General features: G+C 44.7%; 1 protein-coding gene across 2 annotated transcripts in view; it reads left to right on the forward strand.

Moving 5' to 3' along the window:
• The window catches only part of LOC147452224 (phosphate transporter PHO1-3-like), a 57,577-nt gene that overhangs the window by 12,133 nt on the left and 26,080 nt on the right, over positions 1–19,364 (forward strand). The window contains exons 1-2 of one of the 2 annotated variants that reach the window (XM_086517997.1): positions 1,824–2,223; positions 2,744–3,146. In XM_086517997.1, coding sequence (XP_086374123.1) covers positions 2,019–2,223; positions 2,744–3,146 — 608 coding nt within the window. In that variant the 5' untranslated portion in view covers positions 1,824–2,018. Of the gene's footprint in view, positions 1–1,823; positions 2,224–2,743; positions 3,147–19,364 lie in introns of those variants that run through there. The other variant, XM_086517996.1, reaches the window with a different exon arrangement.

Genomic DNA, 19,364 nt, shown 5'->3' on the forward strand with positions numbered 1-19,364 from the left:
ACATTAAATGATCAGTTTAATATGAGAAAATCATTTAGGAGAATTAGATATTGATTATTATGACAGTTCATAAAGAAAATACCCAATCTTTGTGAATTTAAAAGGATTTGACAAGTCTCCCTAGTTTTGAATCCCATGGAGTAAATGGTGCACTTGAGCAAGAGAGAAAAGAAATTGAAAAGTCTCAAACTATGCCAAACCAAATGAATTGTGCAAACTTGTGTGATAGTAAGTTGTCTACAGATTACACATAATCTTGTATGGGTATCTATGTACATCTTATGCTAAAGATTGTTTTGTATCTACTATTTTTAATTTTTGTGATGAGGAGGAGGATGTATCATTGAAGGAAAGCACAAAATAGCGAGTATTGGTTGGCTACTATGCAACGAGAATAGAACGCATGATTATGAAGAACAATAATCACTCTTTACACAATTTTTCAATGATAAAGGCCATTGGAATTTGGCACTAAATGGGTTTATAATAAGTGAAACATAAGCTAGTTGATATCATTGATCACTACAAAGCGATGCATGCATGCTAGAAACATCTATTCATAAGAGGAGGGCTTAGACTTTGTTTAAGCCTTTGCTTCAGCTTATCTTATGACAACCATTTCTAGCATGTATGCATTGACAATGTGCTTTGGTTGAAACTTTCACACACATGAGAAATCTGAACATCTCCGTAGGGACAGATGAAGCCACCTCTCCATGCGCTGCCACCAAGAGCAAGAATGGTGGATGATTTAGTTTGGCAGCACATGTTTTGGCTTGGAGAAGTGGTGATTGGGAGGGCTGGTTCATTGGTGGCAGCTTCGGGTTAGCTCGTGGCAACCTTGGCATTTTTGCCCTACAACTTGGAGATTTTGGGTTTGTCCTATTTGGAGGTACTGAATTTTGGTTATGCTAGTTGTTAGGCTGGTTCTTCCTGGTCTATCGTTCGTTGGTCAATCTTGGGCTATGCGCATCTCTGGGTGGGGTGACATACCCCCTCAATCATGCAAGCCTCCCCTCGGAGTCATGCAAGCCTCCCCCGAGGGGAGGCTTGCATGACTCAATATCGATCTGAGTTGTCTATATCGGGTGACTTGTTGTAGGTGATGGGGACCTGGGCCCCACCCTTTCTACGGCTTAATGGTATTTTAGGATGGTTATGATCTCGATGCTTTTGTTGTAATGGGTATAGGCTCCTATAAAAGCCTTGTAGTGTGCTTTTTGATTTTTTTTTTTTTGATATAGCCTTCATGGCTCATCTTGAGCGTGGCTGCATGGGTCGGCTGTTGCTATTTTAAATTCTCTGCTAGAAAAAAAAACATCCAGGTATCTCAACAAAGATCTATCCAATCATGATGAGTCTTTAACTCGAGACGAAGACTAAACTTCTTTTCCTTCTTTTTGGGTTGGGCTTTAGAGTTAGTGAGCTTCTTTTGCAGCGGCACAACCTGCTTGCACAAGGCGTGGTGCCTATGAAATGTTGTACACAATTTTTATGCTTTTTGAAGCTATTTTTAGACATTGCTTTTTAGCGTTCCTTTGGAGTAAAAAAATAAATAATAGCGCTTGCACATTGACCACTAGAGGCATTGCCTCGAACCTAGGGTGGCATCTTTCCTATTCAATTTCAAAGTTCAATCACCTCTAAGAAAAATAAATAAATTAAAAGCGTTGATTTGAAGCAAGAGTGATGGTACAAAGGTCTCTCTTAGCCCTAGCACAATGTGCCGGGCGGTCAGTCTCCAGCCACAAAAGTATTCTCAGGAATCTTTCACTGCTGGCTGGCATTCTTGAGCACAACTGCTCCGACCAACCCTCTAAAAGTCCTTTTTTTGAAAAGCTTCGCTTTGATTGGATGGGAAGCAGACGCCGGCTATCGCCGAAACAGGTGGGGCGTGGGCTACACCGGCGGCCAAAAAGGATGAGGCACACGTACCTGTAGGGTTCGTTTTGGCTGGCTGGCTGCACTAGTTGTTCTCTCTCTCTCTCTCTCTCCCTCCGTCGCTTTAACGCAAAAAAATGACTCTCTCTCTCTCTCTCTCTCTCTCTCTCTTTTTGAGGCAGTGCCGCCGTTGGCAAGTTAGTGACGGCCTTGTTCAATATGGAAATCCCGGCAGAGCTAGCGTCCGCCCATTCGGGAGTTCCAACTGGCCCTCATCGGTTGCAGGCACAGAATCACAAAGCAAGTTGGTGTGCGTTCTCCTTCGTGATGAATGCCTTCATGGTGGGCCTCCTCTCTTTTTGTAAGGTGGTGGTATTGACTTTTAATGTTTTGTTACATTCGGAGGTTGTCAACGCAGTCTGATGCAATATAGCACAGGCTTACCCCTAGACATTGAAGAAATCTTTAGTGCAAGCAAGGAGACAGGGGGGTTCTCAAGGAATAAAGTTTGTCTGTCACAAACTTGGGCGTACACACTTAAAGGGGCCACAGAAATTGGATGCAATCTCAAACGTGTATGTGTTGAAATATTTGCATGCTAGCAACCATGTATAGATATTGTTGCAGCACATTAGACAGATTTATGCTCGCAAGGAATCTTGTTATTGTAAATCAGCATAAAGATACTTTGAGCTATTTCTAATTTGTTCAAATAAGTTGCATGCTCTGGTACTAACGAAGTTGGTCTCAAATCTTAGAGTGATTTCATGATCAATGGGGTAAGTCATAATTCGTTAAGATGATAATTACTATTTTAACACCTAGTACATGTGGCTTGATGTACAATGTTTTTGTGGTGCAGCATTGCTAGGAAATGATATTCAAGGTGCACCACATGGAGGTTTGTGCTCTCCAACTGTGAGCTGCAGTGCGGATGGATTGATTGGGGATGAACTCAACACCTTGTTTGATGAAGAAAAGGAGCTGGGCTCTGATACACAAAATCATAATGAAAGTTTTGGAGCATGTCCTTTGATGAAGAAACCACATGTGCCACCACCCCATAAGGGGAGTGTAGTCCTTGATATGTCTCATTTTTTATGGGGCAAGATAAGCTCATCCAATAACCAATCCTGCCAAAGTACTTACACAAGTCCCCAATTTGAAGTGGTTATTTCAAAGAAAAAATTGCATCATGCAAAGAAGGTGCTACGAGCTGCCTTTGTTGAGTTCTATCGTGGCTTGGGACTTTTAAAATCCTTCAGGTAAAGCCACAACCTATTACCTTGTTTGTTTTTCTTTTTGCATTGTGTAATATACTGGGCTAATGTTTTGTAGTTATCATTTAGAGAGAGAGAGAGAGAGAGAGAGAGAGAGAGAGAGAGAGAGAGAGAGAGAGAGAGAGAGAGAGAGAGAGAGAGAGAGAGAGAGATGAAATGTTATATTAACGTCTTCAAAAGACCAAAATGACCTATGAGACCAAACTGTTACAAAATAGTGAATCCGATACCATATCTGGGTACAAAAAGAAGGGTACAAAAAAGAATCAAAACGAAGATACTACTAGTAGAATCCATCCTCATTTGCACTTTGGATATCGAGAGAGTATGGCTCGAATCCTCTGCTGTAGTCTCCGTCGATGCTGTGTAGCCCCTCTCCTCAATCGTGGGCCGTCTGGATCTTAGTAGCTCCAGTGCTTGGTCGACGAGAGTGCCTGTAGTGGTCGAATGAGTGTGGAGGCCGAGCTTTGTAGTGATGGCTGTTCCTCTGGCTGTCCCATATCTAGTGAAAAGAAATCTGTAATCTGTCTCTGAGACTGTCTCTCTCTATCTCTCCCTAGTAAAGTGTCTCTATATCTGTGTAACTCAAGTAGATATAGCCCAAGACATCTCTGATCCTCATAACTCATGACCCTATAGAAAGGACCGAAACCCTCTTTGAATAAGCAGTGGAACCGGCCCCATATCTTATAGTACACTGTGCAATGACATATGTAATGTAGCTTTGTCTTTGGCTCTAGCCGCATAAGCGGCATATCCTGTTGTCTGCTGGTATCCTTTGAATCTACCAGTCTCAATCTCCAGCTGATGTGAGGATGTGCGTATCTGACCAATGGCACACCGCAGACCATGAGACATATGTGTGTCCATGTAGTTGGGTTGAATCACAAACCCATCTCCCGTGAGGTGGAGAAGATGCTCTCTATAGAAAGCCATCTTCATGCCCAACTCCTGTAGCGGCTCTAATCATGTCCTCCTGGTATCCAGCTGGATCAGGTCCTGAATGAACGAGTCTAGTAATCTCCACCCGTGTAAGAGACATCGAGGATGCTTGAAGAGAGTACTGGAAGGGGGGCAGCTTGTCCATGGTGAAGCCATGCGTATGAAAGCATGATGTCATCTGTGCATACCAGCATGAAGTGTCCCCTTGAAGAGCTACTTGTCTGGAAGACTCAAGGGCCAGTCTAGCATATCTGTCTCTAGTAGTATCCCACAAGCTGTGCACAAAGGAGACTGGTCTGGTAAGCGCCTCGATCTCCATAGGAGGGGCAGCTAGCTCTGCTCGAATGATAGCATGGGGTACTCAGACCTTGGCTCTGATCAGTCGAGAGATCATAGATACCAAGGGCCTCTCCATACGTCTCCAACCATCTTGGCCTACAGAAGGTCCCCATATTTGCAGCCCATACAACATAGCTGAGAGTGACTGAGAGAGAGAGAGAGAGAGAGAGAGAGAGAGAGAGAGAGAGAGAGAGAGAGAGAGAGAGAGAGAGAGAGAGAGAGAGAGAGAGAGAGAGAGATGCTAAATTAGCTTTATTTCAACGAAATATAATTCTAAATGAATTATTGGAAATAACTAGATCCATAAGTGAGAGGGCTTTCTTGCTTAACACATTTGAATACGGATATCCCTAGTGTGTCACTTTGAGGAATGACGAGAGCATTGTGAATGGGAATATCTGTCTGCCCACCAAGACCGGATACTTCTGACGTGTTACGTCGGATGGGTGACATAACCATCGAGAGAAGTACTCAACCATCCGGAACGGACATCTCTAATGTGTCATGGGTGAGTGACATAGAGCATTGCGAAAGAGTTGTTCCGTAAGTTCGGTGTGTGAGGGAGAAACCAATTGATGGGTATTTGTGAAGTGTCGTGGTGGGTGACGAGAGCATCAAGTGGGGAACATTGCATGGTTTGCATCTAGGGACGCCTAGGTTTTATTTATCTAAGCATAATTTTCAGATTATAAGCTTTTTTGAGTTTTTTAGCAGGTCAAGATCATTTTAAAAGTGCCTGGCTGCCCACTTCATAAGTGGGCTGCCTCAAGGCTCAAATAAAAAAATCCAGCGAAAAGCAGTGCCCCCAACCCCCCCCCAACTCTCTCTCTCTCTCTCTCTCTCTCTCTCTCTCTCTCTTTGGCAGTAAAAAAGCGATCTTTGCCTCTAGCTCTAGGTGGCCCCCTCTGCCCTATATATGCAAGGAAAATTTCCCCTATTCTTGTCAGCTTCCAAGGGCCTTGTAACAGACTTGGACACTCCAAGTCAAGAATCAACCGTGACAGCACCAAATAGCCACTTCAAACAATTCATAGATCACAACAGATTTGCACTGGTCCGGCGGAGTTCCGTGCCTAGAGATATTGGCCCCAAAGACTGGCACCCCTTTCGGTATTTCTTTTTATATTAATCAGTTCAAAGTACAAGGGAGTGACTTAGGGTTCACTCTCAGACTCTGCGTCCAGATGCTCTGAGGAGTGAAGGCCCAAGCCACTTATCTAAAGGTTTACAAGGGATGCCCAAAAGCAGAGCCCCAAAAAGCTTCAAAATCAAAAGCATCTGCTCTCTCTCTCTCTCTCTCTCTCTCTCTCTCTCTCTCTCTCTCTCTCACAGAATTTAACTAAAAACAAAAAGCATTCTTTCTCATTGCGTGGAGGCCAAAAAGCAGCCTGCCGTAAAACGCGCTGCAAAACGCGGAATTCCGTACCAGCTGTTGCCACGTGGCATCTCGGCAGATTTTAGGGTTTGCAGGAATTTTAGGGTTTCACCCAGAAATTAGGGTTTCTGCTGTCCGCCACGTCATCACTTTGTGACATACCCCCCTCTTGAAAGCATTGTAATCGACCGCGATTACGCCTGCAAAACCGACAAAAGCCATAAACCGTTTTAGCAGACACTGACTGTTAGTACCTCACTGTAACAGGGAAGGGGGGAACACGGCCCAAACGTTTCGAAACGGTGTTCCGGACGAGTCCCGTTCCCGAAACGGAGATGGGAACGGAACGCCGTGCCCGAACGGGGTGTAACCGAAACAGTGTTCCGGAATGGGCGAAACACGGGGCTGAACGGGCAAAAGTAGGCATTTGGGGGAAAAAAAAGTGGGCTTTTGGGGGCAGGTTTAGGGCTGTTTGGGGAATATATTTGATGCAGTTTGAGGGCAGGTTAGGGGGCAGTTTTGGGGTTGTTTAGGAGTTTATTTGAGACTAAGCTGAATGGAGGTAATTCAATACTTACTTTAGGTGGACCGTTCCAGTCCCGTTCCCGTTCCGGCCCCCCCTCCTCCTCCCCGTTCCCGTCTCAATCCGGACCCTCCCGTTCCCATTCCCCGTTCCCGTTCCGGGTAACTATGTAGTACCTCTGTACTAGGAACATACATCTAGCACATGTACCAAATCGACAGTCACATCACACGACATCACATGACATTCAACATTCATTCGGATCTTAGAGCATGATTTATCGGTAATGTAGCTAGCAATCACATCTAGGTCCAATCGGGACCTCATCGATGTCGGATTGGACTAACCGCTATTGCAACCATGTCTATTCGAGATCAAGTAGACCAAAATGCTGCAGTCATTTCGTCTATCAGTTCTTGCACTCAAAAGAAGTCAAGAAATTTGCTCTCTCTCTCTCTCTCTCTCTCTCTCTCTCTCTCTCTCTCTCTCTCTCTCTCAGAGTTTAACTAAAAACAAAAAGCATTCTTTCTCATTGCGTGGAGGCCAAAAAGCAGCCTGCCGTAAAACGCGCCGTAAAACGCGGAATTCCGTACCAGTTGCTACCACGTGGCATCCTGGCAGATTTTAGGGTTTGCTGAAATTAGGGTTCCTGCCAGAAATTAGGGTTTGCTGCAAATTAGGGTTTCTGGCAAATTTTAGGGTTTGCAGGAATTTTAGGGTTTTTGTTGTCCGCCACGTCATCACTTTGTGACAGGCCTCTCTCTCTCTCTCTCTCTCTCTCTCTCTCTCTCTCTCTCTCTCTCAAGCAACAGAAACCAAAAGGCGCCAGAGGTTCTTACACGCTGTCACAAACTTTTTATAGCCTCCCTCTCTCTCTGGAAGCAAAAACAAAAGGCGCAAGAGGTTCTTACACGCTTTTGCAGATTTCAGTCTCAAAGGAGATGATGTCGACAACCCCTATGGCTGCCCGAAGTGCACTAGGTGATACCAAGACCGAGTAGACGAGTTCCATTGCCAAGAAGTACCTTTGGAGAGTTTCCATCGTGACCATTTGCTGATTTTCTCCGTTTTCTGTCACGATTGTGACTATGTTAACAGCATTACATCTATTCCTAGTTGCACATACGCGAAGTGCCATGCCAAGGAAGACCCCTAGGCTTGGATGGTCACACCCCTTCGCCCAAGAGACGTACCTCTTTGCCAAAAGCTACACTCCTTCGACGATTGGTCACACCCCTTCGCTCTACGAGTGCGACTCTTTGCCCAATGGTTGCATCTCTTCGCCAAAAGGATGTGTATTTACGTCTAAAGTCATGTCTCTTCACCAGGAGACGTGTCTTTTCATTCGTGTCTATTCGTCTCCTATATAAGGAGCCCTTGTATCACACATTCGATGAATCAACACAGGGTCTTCTAAGTCTTGTTTCTGAGTTCAGTTCAAGTTTCTTAAGTCTTAATCATGAGGTTATGTACTTAATTAAGGATTAGTACCTAGAATCCTTACAGTGGCATCAGAGCAAATTTTTTTCCCGGGACCCAAAGGTTGTGAGCTTCTCACCCTCGCCGCTACCCTCCCGGAGTTACATTGAAGCAGAGGAAAGATGGTGTACTTCTACTATGCGTATGAGGTAACTTAAATTTATTCTGTTCCAATTATATACATACAAGAGGGGACATCAATACAGATGTGTGTGTGCGGTGTACCCGGAGTAGCCTTGCACCCTTTCATTGGGTTGCACCCTTTCACGCTTTAGTGCTCGTACCCATTCATGTGAGCACTGCACGGCAACCCTTCGCCTAGCTCGCATCCCTTCCGGCAACTACACTTTACGCAGGGCTGAATTTGTGTTGGGTTGTCTCTTCACTTAACTCGGGCTGAAAATTGTCTTCGTTGAAACATTTCACTGGCTGTTGGCTTCTGGCTGCCCCTTCATAAAAGCTGTTGCTAAATTGGCTTTATCTGACATAAAAATAATTCTAAATGAATTATTGGATTTATAAGTGAGAGGGTTTTCTCGCTTGGAACATCAAGGAAAAATAATTCTAAATGAATTATTGGAATTTTAAGTGAGGGTTTTTCTCACTGGAGACATTCGAGTACAGAGTATTCCGAGTGCGTCATTCAAAGTAATGACGATAGCACTGTGAACGAGAATATCTGTTAGGCCACCAGGAACGGGTACTTCTGATGCGTCACATCGGATGGGTGACAGGGAGCATCGGGAAGAAGTATCCGACCATCCGGGAACGGACATCTCTGATGCGTCATAGGATGGGTGACATAGAGCATCGTGAAGGGGATTGTACCGTAAGTTCGGTAGGAAAGGACTGGGTGATGGGTATTCCTGATGCGTCACAAGGTGGGTGGTTGCATCGGAAAGGGGATATCCATAGTCGAGAGGAAATCCGAACTGGAAAGAGGAATATGCGTAAAGACGCAAGCACAAGAATAAAGATGGGTTCTGAGAAGCTTTTCTTAAAAAGCGGAAAATTTGAACGAGTTTTTCGGGAAGAGCAAACGCTTTCCCGCGAGGAATCTATGTTTGCATTGCATTCGTGCATGTGGTTGCATCCAGAGACACCTGGGAAGTGCTGTGAAAGCTTTGATTTTAACTTATAAGGTTTTATTGAGTTTTTGGGCAGGTTCAGACCAATTTTAAAAATATGCCGGCCGTCCACTTAATAATTGGGCAGCCACTTAGAAAATAAAGCAACAAAACCAGCCAGCGAATTCTCTCTCCCTATTTCGGGTAGAACAGAAAAAAAAAAAAAAAAAAAAACGGCCGCGATCTCCCCTCGAGCAGTTATTCGTGCCGTGGTGAAGGAGCTATAAAAGCACCACATGCCCTCATCGAAGGGAGGTTGCCAGCGCCAGCAAGAGAAGACTCTGCCGCCAGAAGACGCGAGAGATCGCGAGACTACGAAGCACGGAAGTCGCTTTTCTCGCGCAAGAGCGACATGTACCTATTGTGGATTCGCCATACGAATTGTTGTCGTGTGTTTGCGTGTGTGTTTGCAGGTACTTCATCGCGAAGGAGAAGCGAGAAGGCTTCGGCCTACGCTTGGGAATTCCGGAAACGGAATTCGGAAATTGTCTGCGGAGTCTCAACTCCGAGTACAGACGGAAAAAGGATTGAGAGCTTGTCTCTGGGATTTCCCTTACGGGAAGGAACGACCATCGAGTCAGAGATTTAGAACGGAGGGGTTTTCTCCGGTTCTTGTGCTTGTAAAAAGATTCTCACTAATAAAGAATTCTCTTTAAGGGGGGGGACCAGCCCATCTTTTGGTTCCCAGTATTGTGTCGATCTTCTCTCTCTCTCTCTCTCCCTCTCTCTCTACTTCTCTCTATATCCTTTGGCTTCAATAATAAGAGATAAATTCTATTTATCTGAGTATATTTTATATTGTTATGCGCTCTCGTTTGTGACAAAAGCCTAAAAAACTCTTCTCTGGCTGAAATTACTCATCGTTGGCTTAAATTTCCCAAATTGCTGGCTGGGCTGCGATGCTGCAAGTGACTTTTGGCTCTGAAATTTCTTTACGTAAAAATCCAGGCAGCGTGACTTATTAAAACTTTAAAAAGATAGCCCAAATTTATTCAAACCTCAAGTGACCTGTCACGTGACACATCCGAACCCTATGTGTCCGTGGACAAGCTACACCACAGCAGGGTTCAATCAGTTCAGTCAAGTCTAGATTAGCAGTGATTTGGCACTTTTGTGAGTCTATTCGTAGACCGTGCATGCCCAGTCACTTAGCATAGATGCATATCCTCTGGTTGCACACAGCATGATCATCAGAATTCCCATTAGAATCCATTAGCATCAGTTAGGGGAATTTTCCAGTGCATTTAGCCTATTTTCCTATTTATTGGTATTTTCACTTATTATTTTTAAGTGACTTTCCAACAAAAGTAGGTAGGGCAATTTTGTTAAGTTCATATATAAGCAAACCCAAGTTAGCACTTTCTGGTAGAAGAGGCAGCAGGAGCACCTTGCTCAACAGGGAACTTCTCAGCAAGACCAACCCCCGCGACTACTCTCGCGTTTTCTCCACAGAAGACCTAGCGTTTTTGCATCAGATCAGCCTTGGCAATTTGTGCACAGCAGATCAGCCCCGGCGTCATCACGACACAGCAGATCAGTCTAGCGTTTTTGCATTTGCAGACCCTCTGCGACAGAAGGACCAATTTCAGCCCTGGCGTTTTTGGATTTCAGCAGCAAATTAAGACCGGCATTATTTGCCTAAAGTGTAGCAGATTCAGCCCGTAAAGACCATCAGTTTTCAGCCCTAAGAAACCTCATTTTTCAGCCAAGAAAACGCAACCAAAACAGTCATTTTCAGCCACCGAAACAGTCCCAAAATTCAGCGATTAGAAGATCTCAGATTTCAGCCGTCGTCGTCGTCGTCGTCATCGTCATCGGCATAGACCAAGTTGCATAGTCCATTGCATACGCATTGTACACCTTTGTGCAATCAAAAGTAGACCACTCTCGCCGACGAGAGTGGGGCCTTCGGAGGAGGGTTTTACAACCTCTCGGGTGTCATATCTCTTCTCTCTCCTTCTCTCAGTTTTATTCACTTCCACGCACAATATCCACTCACTTTGTTCGTGATCATAGCACTCTCCATAAGACGGAAAGCTCTCTCTTTCCCTAAGAACTAAAAGGAACCTTGAGCAATAAAGATCACTAATCTTGGGAAAAAACAACATTCATTCCGCTGCACCTAACATGACTGGCCACACTTGATCGGCCTCTCCAAATTAGCCCAAATTTTTAAACCCAATGTGAACCAACTCACTTGACCATATAAACCCCCAAATAAACTAATTTAAAAAAATAAAAAACACTTTGCACTCGAAGTGGTAGTTCATTCGAGATTATTATATGACCCCAGAACCGGAACAAAGTTTTTGCTCGGAACACCCGTCCCAGAACCTGTTCCCGAACCAGAACCTGCATCTTTTCGAGAGTTCCCTTTGAGGCATAACCATGCCGAATTCTCAAGACGGAGGTGGTCAATCTGAGAATACCCTTACTCTTATCAAGGAGAAAATGGCCACACTTTCCATAAGTCTCGCATCACTTCACACTCACTTGGATGAGATGCAGATGCAAAACACTTCTCGAAGTCGTCCTGCTGTTTCTCGAACTACTAATGCAGCATCTTCAACACTTTCCGAAGCTTCAGTGGACGAACCAAACGAACTAGATCCAACTGAAGAGTAGACAATCGGGAACTTCAATTACTTTACAAAATTTTTAATGCTGCAAAGAAGAAGAAGCTTGATGTTAAAGTGCCAAACCCATACACTGGTCACCGCGACAAGCCCGTGCTGGACCAATGCTATTCAAAATGGAGGTCTACTTGTCCAACACGGACTTGGCTGAGAGTAAAAAAGTTGCACTTGCTAGTTCTCTGCTCAAGGACACAGCATTTCTTTGGTGGCAACGACGGGTTGCTGATGGTAAACACACACCTTCTTGGGATAAATTCCGGCGTGCTATTCGTAAGGCGTTCGAGCCTACTATTGCGGATTTTCATGCCTGGTCCTCTCTTCGCCGCCTGAGCTAGACAGGTTCCTTGGCCGCGTACATTACAGAGTTCCAAAGGCTGACTCTGGAGATAGAGACCCTTTAGTCCCTCTGATAAACTTCATAGCTTTATCGATGGACTCGAACCCAACCTGAAGGATGATGTGCACAAATACAACCCTACCACCTTGGATGCTGCAATTGCCTATGTGGAGTGTCTTGGCGATAATCGGCGCCCTACACGGAATTTTCTCCCTGGTGACAGATCTTCATGTAACAGACTTGGACACTCCAAGTCAAGAATCAACCGCGACAACACCAAATAACCACTTCAAAACAATTCACAGATCACAATAGATTTGCACTGGCCCGGCGGAGTTCCGTGCCTAGAGATATTGGCCCCAAAGACTGGCGCCCCTTTCGGTATTTCTTTTTATATTAATCAATCATCAAAGTACAAGAGAGCGGTTAGGGTTTTACTCTCAGACTCTGCGTCCAGATGCTCTGAGAAGTGAGGCCCTCACCACTAATTTAAAGGTTACAAGGGATGCCCAAAAGCAGAGCCCCAAAAGCTTTTAAAATCAAAAGCATCAGTTCTCTCTCTCTCTCTCTCTTAGAGAGTCTTTTCTTTTTTTTTTAATAAAAAAAAGCAAAAGCAAAATTCGCGTCGCTCATCATTTTCCAAAAAAAAAAAAAAAAATCCGCCTCCGCGATTTTCGGAATTTAGGGTTTTTGGCAAAAATTAGGGTTTGCAGGAATTTTAGGGTTTTTGGCAGAAATTAGGGTTTCTGCTGTCCGCCACGTCATCACTTTGTGACATACCCCCCTCTTGAGAGCATTGTAATCGACCGCGATTACGCCTGCAAAACCGACAAAAGCCATAAACCGTCTTAGCAGACACTAACTGTTAGTACCTACGTACTAGGAACGCACATCTAGCACATGTACAAAATCGACAGTCACATCACACGACATCACAGGACATCACCAGACATCACAGGACATCACATGACATTCAACATTCATTCGGATCTTAGACCATGATTTATCGGCAATGTAGCTAGCAATCACATCTAGGTCCAATCGGGACCTCATCGATGTCCGATTGACTAACCCCTATTGCAACCATGTCTATTCGAGATCAATCAGACCAAAATGCTGCAGTCATTTCGTCTATCAGTTCCTGCACTCACAAGAAGTCAAGAACAAATCAGTATCATAATCAGGAATTCCATTTGATAAAGTCATCCAGCAGAATACTGTCAGCTCTCAGTATCCCTGAAGCTCAAAGAGACATCAGTGACTTTAGTATCAAAATCGAGGCATCTGTTGACAAAGGAGCGGAGTAACTCCCCTCTTGTGCATCCCACTGCACCAGATCTTCGGCCAAGCTGAGTTCTGGGTTCCGTTTGGAGTAGACTATGCACGTAGTTGCAGTTCTCGTCATCGTTCCACTTGCAGACTGACGGGCAATTTGAGATTGCCAATTCAGTGATTTTAGATTTATTGAAGTCTTGTATCTCGCATCAGAAGACTCAATGGGAAAAGAACTTACCTTTGGTGGAATTTGCCTACAATAACACGATACACTCTTCGACGGGGAAGACGCCATGTGAGATTGTTGAAAGTGCTGCGAAGGTTCCATCCTTCCTGAGCACGAAAGATTAGAAATTTGAAGCGGATGAATATTCGCGAGATTTGGATACGGCTTTTGCCAAGGTTCGCGAGACTTTGCAGAAATCTCAAGAACGACAGAAAAAGGCAGCGGATCGCCATCGTTGCGACTGGAAACTGAAGGAGGATGATTGGGTGCTCTTACTTTTGAGAAGGCACACCTAAGAAAGAAAAAGGGAAAGGAGAGACTTTTTCCAAAGCTTAGTATGTGATACTACGGACCTTTCCAGATTACTGACAAGATAAATGATGTCTCCTTCCGATTGAAACTGCCAGATACTTGGAGGATTCACAATGCATTGCATGTGAGTCTCTTGAAACCTTTTAAGGGTGATGTGCCTGATGATGGGGAGCCTGATGAGTGGTGAGGGCCTCACTTCTCAGAGGATCTGGACGCTGAGTCTGAGAGTGAAACCCTAACCGCTCTCTTGTACCGCCAGTCTTTGGGGCCAATATCTCTAGGCACGGAACTCTGCCGGGCCAGTGCAAATCTATTGTGATCTGTGAATTGTTTTGAAATCCGCCTCCGCGATTTCCGGAATATAGGGTTTTTGGCAAAAATTAGGGTTTGCAGGAATTTTAGGGTTTCTGGCAGAAATTAGGGTTTCTGTTGTCCGCCACGTCATCACTTTGTGACATACCCCCCTCTTGAAAGCATTGTAATCGACCGCGATTACGCCTGCAAAACCGACAAAAGCCATAAACTGTCTTAGCAGACACTGACTGTTAGTACCTACGTACTAGGAACACACATCTAGCACATGTACAAAATTGACAGTCACATCACACGACATCACAGGACATCACCAGACATCACAGGACATCACATGACATTCAACATTCATTCGGATCTTAGACCATGATTTATCGGCAATGTAGCTAACAATCACATCTAGGTCCAATCGGGACCTCATCGATGTCCGATTGACTAACCCCTATTGCAACCATGTCTATTCAAGATCAAGTAGACCAAAATGCTGCAGTCATTTCGTTTATCCGTTCCTGCACTCACAAGAAGTGAAGAACAAATGAGTATCATAATCAGGAATTCCATTTTATAAAGTCATCCAGCAGAATACTGTCAGCTCTCAGTATCCCTGAAGCTCAAAGAGACATCAGTGACTTTAGTATCAAAATCGAGGCATCTGTTGACAAAGGAGTGGAGTGACTCCCCTCTTGTGCATCCCACTGCACCAGATCTCCGGCCAAGCTGAATTCTGGTTCCGTTTGGAGTAGACTATGCTAAACCAAAACATCGAGGTAAAGTTTCACAATCCGAGGAGTATCTGCTAGGTCCTCCTCCTCCATCCACTTCGCATCAAATGCAGGAAAAATTCTTGAACTTAACCAAGAACCGCCTTCGGACTTTACCCTTCTTCGTATCATTATGTGCCAAAATCTGTTCAGGAACAAGGATCTCCTCGTTTTCTTCCACTTTGGGTTGCTCATGGCCTCATCTGTGGGGTAGGTCAGAATGCCAGAGTGAATTGCAAAGCCCCGCTTCGCATGACTCATCAACTCCTGAATAGAAGCTGACTTCTGTTCCAAGCAATGATCTCGGATCTCTGTAGGTAGACCCAAGGTAAACCGTCAATCTGTTCTCTGAACGAGATCTTCTTGAATGAAGAGGTGGGTAGAAAAGAGCTCCAGAATCTTTCACAATAAGAATTCACTGTATCGCTCTTGGTCATCCGGAGATGGTTCCAAGCAGCTCGTATATCTCGCTCAAACTCTTGAGTCAACCAAGAAGAAATAAAAAGCCTCTTGAATTTCAGCCATGTAACTGGCACAGTCTTGCTTAATAGAAGCGTGGACCACCAAGTACGAGCATTCCCCTCAAAGTAAGAGGCAGCTCTCCGAATCTTGGAGTGCTCTGAATAGCGTCCTCTCGCGAAAGCGATGTCAAACTGCTGTATAAAAGACAAAGCCTTCGAAGCATCTGAGTATCCTGAAAAGTATCAAACTTGATCGAGTGGCCACCTTCCTTAAACTCTCGGACTTTCTTGCTTTTATCTTCGAGAAAGTCATACTGGTTGGCTTTGTAAAAATTCTTCTTGTTCGCATAAAACTTCCCGTTATCGGAATCTGAGCTGTCTGTAGACGAGTCCTCAGTAGAACTGTCAGTCTCTGGGCGAGATGTAGCCTTCTTTGCCTTTTTCTTGCCCTTTCCGAAGCTTTGTGTCTTGCTTCGCTTTTTGCTTTTTCTGTCTTCTTCGCTCTAATCCGAGGAGCTAGAAGAACTGTGAGAAGAAGAAGAAGAAGAAGAACTGGGTAGGTCTTCAAACTTGACGCGCTTCTTCAATTTCTTTGCCTTGTCAAATGTCGACCGACGACCCAAATATCCCGGGAAGTCAGTGCCTTTCTTCTGCTTTTTGCCGTGCTTTTTGGCTTTCTTTTGCGTGTCAAAAAACTGAGCAATCCGTGCATGAACCACGTTCTCCAGTTCCTTCTCCGTATATTTCTTGGAGGCAGAAGGTTTCTTGAGAGCGGGTTTCGGGAGTGGTGTTGTGGTTCTCTGCCACTCCATCTGTACCTCTTTCAAAGAGGTCTGGTTCATATATTTTTCCATCTTCGGGTCCTTTGCAAAATTGAGCATCATCTTTGTTGCATCGCTGATCAACTGGCGACGCTCTATCTCTCGCCGCTCCGCCTAAGTAGGCCAAGGGGGGCCGGGCCATACTCTCTGCCGGAATCTTCCTTGTGATCCCTGCCCGCATCTCCAAATGCAGAGGGAGTCGACTGATCATTGCCTGAAGCCATAGGTGCCGCGGAAAAAAAATATTCGGGGATCGGATTTCCCGTAGAAGAGAAATCGGCTGTGCTCTGATACCACTGGAACAGACTTGGACACTCCAAGTCAAGAATCAACCGCGACAGCACCAAATAACCACTTCAAAACAATTCATAGATCACAATAGATTTGCACTGGCCCGGCGGAGTTCCGTGCCTAGAGATATTGGCCCCAAAGACTGGCGCAAGCCTCTCCTTTCCCTTTTTCTTTCTTAGGCGTGCCTTCTCAAAAGTAAGAGCACCCAATCATCCTCCTTCAGTTTCCAGTCGCGACGATGGCGATCCGCTGCCTTTTTCTGTCGTTCTTGAGATTTCTGCAAAGTCTCGCGAACCTTGGCAAAAGCCGTATCCAAATCTCGCGAATATTCATCCGCTTCAAATTTCTAATCTTTCGTGCTCAGGAAGGATGGAACCTTCGCAGCACTTTCAACAATCTCACATGGCGTCTTCCCCGTCGAAGAGTGTATCGTGTTATTGTAGGCAAATTCCACCAAAGGTAAGTTCTTTTCCCATTGAGTCTTCTGATGCGAGATACGAGACTTCAATAAATCGAAATTCACTGAATTGGCAATCTCAGATTGCCCGTCAGTCTGCAAGTGGAACGATGACGAGAACTGCAACCGCGTGCCAATGTTCTCCCAAATTGCCTTCCAGAACCAACTCATAAATCTGGGGTCTCTGTCGGAGAGAATCGTCTCAGACGTGCCATGTAATCGGAAAATCATCGTGATCATTCTGTATTCTCGGGAGATAAAAAAAAAATGAAATCCATTTCAATATTTTCCGAGGGGCGGGTGGGTATGGGTAAAGGCTCTAACAATCCCTGTGCCTTATGCCTGTCAAACTTGAACTCCTGGCATACCAAGCAACTGCGCACAAACTCTTCCACATCCTCCTGAGTTTCCGCCAAAAGAAATCTCTCTCTACCCCTTTCATGGTGGTAGCAATGCCGAGGTGACCCGTAAAAGGTGGACAGTGGCAATCAGTCATAACCTTTTCCCTCAACGGCTGTGTAACGCACAACATAGTCTTTTTCATCAAGTAGCCTTCCCGAAGGGAGTATCCCGCTACTGTCTCCCCATCTCGTATCGTGTGAAAATATCTGCAAAATCTGTATCTGTGGCATACTGATCGACCATATCCTCGAAGCTCCTATGATGTATCGCGGAAATAGCCAGAACCAACGGTTTTCGAGACAAAGCATCTGCCACCACATTCTTCTGTAACATTTAATGGCCTAAAATCTTATGTGTAGCGGAAATTAGCATGAACATAGTGAGCATTTCATTAGAGTCGATTCCTAATGAGAATTACAAGAGTGCTTGGGTGGAGAGAGCAACAAAAAGCATAACACCTAGTTAGATAGCATCGACAATACTTTCAAAAGAGAGAGCAATTAAGCTATTGACAACAGTTGAGGACCGGATTTGCATGGAGCCGGTCCCCCCTCCAAAAGGCTTTGTATTATGGTTTCTCCCATCAAGAGAGACATTGTACAATACAATTCTTTGTGTTCCTTCAAGACGAGCTAGTGCAATGAAGATGGAAGCTTCATACACCAAGAAAACACTTAATCAAACACAACTTGAATTATCCCCGTTCTCAGACCCAAGACCTCACACACCTTCGAAGATGGTGAGAGCTAGCAGGGTATGAGAGTAGATTGAGAGGAAAAAGAAGTATCTTACGAGAAAGAAGTACATCTCCTCACATAATCACTCATATTAGCATAGCTTAGCTTAGTAATTAGCTTGGTAGAGAAGATGAGCATGCATTGAAGCTTGGCTCTTGGTTGGATTTGCATCCACATGCCAAGAGAGTGTTGATGTAAGCTTCTATCTCACAAGCTTGGAGTAGGTGATGAGCTCTCCATTAAAGCTTGGGAGGAGATAGAGTATTTTCCCTTCACACATCTTCAAGTGTGAGAGTGTGTGTGTCAATGCCAAGCAAAAATCAGCCCCCTCTCTCTCTTGGGCGAGCCCTAGCTGCTAAGTTAGTCTGGCTTTTGCCTCATTGGACCTCCCCAGGTCAAGCCAATAGGGATTAAGCAGCATAAGTGATAGCCTTCTGACATGTGTCCCCCTTTCCCCTTTTGTGAGGGCTTTAGATAATTAAATAATTAAACTAAACTCTCATTGGACCCCTTTGCCTCCTGGCCAATAGGAATCAGGCAAGCCATGGGGCTCCTGAATGCTCATTGGACCCCTTGGGAGACTGCCCAATAGTCTTCTAGGACACTTAATTCTTATTGGTTTCTTTTATTAAATGTTTTTAAATTAATTAAACTAGATTTACTCTAGCCTAATTCTCATTGGTCCACTTCAAGGGTCTTCCAATAGGAATTGGGCATACCTTGTGGGCATCTGGCCTAGGGAGCTGACATGTGTCCCTCATTCCCTTTGTGTAAAGGGAGCCTGTGTGTGTGTGTGTGGCTTTCTCTCTCATCCCCTAGCTTTGGGGCTCGCCCCCTCCCATGTAGGGATGTAGAAAGACTTTTTGGGCACACACTAAGCATCCAATTTTCCCTAAGGTTGACCTTTGGACACAACCTTTGAATTTTGGAACCTTAGCATTTTGGAAGTCTTAATGGGCTGAACCTTAGGGTCTTTTTAGCCCGTTGTTTCACATGGCTCTTTTGCAGATGGCCCCCCCTTTGGATCCCTATTTTCCCTCCTTTGGATCCCTACTGTGGCCGGTCTGCTTAACTTAACCAATATTCTAGCTTTTTCTCCCTTGGCACTTCCCCACATTAAATGATCAGTTTAATATGAGAAAATCATTTAGGAGAATTAGATATTGATTATTATGACATTACCTCTCTCTTGAAATCATAGTCGTCCTCGACTATGGTGTAGAGAAGATAAAGCATATGCATGAGTCCTTTTCTTAGCGGGTAGAGGATCCCTATGTTACCCTACGACATCATTCCATAATGGATGACTAGTCCATTTGGCGCTTGAGAGCCTGAGGCTGCCGCAAGCATGTCTGCACATTAGTCCTATCAGTCTTCCATAGTAGAGTGA

This window comes from Adiantum capillus-veneris, chromosome 8 (genome assembly GCF_014529385.1).
Source record: "Adiantum capillus-veneris isolate H3 chromosome 8, ASM1452938v2, whole genome shotgun sequence".
In the NCBI taxonomy this organism is placed as follows: domain Eukaryota; kingdom Viridiplantae; phylum Streptophyta; class Polypodiopsida; order Polypodiales; family Pteridaceae; genus Adiantum; species Adiantum capillus-veneris.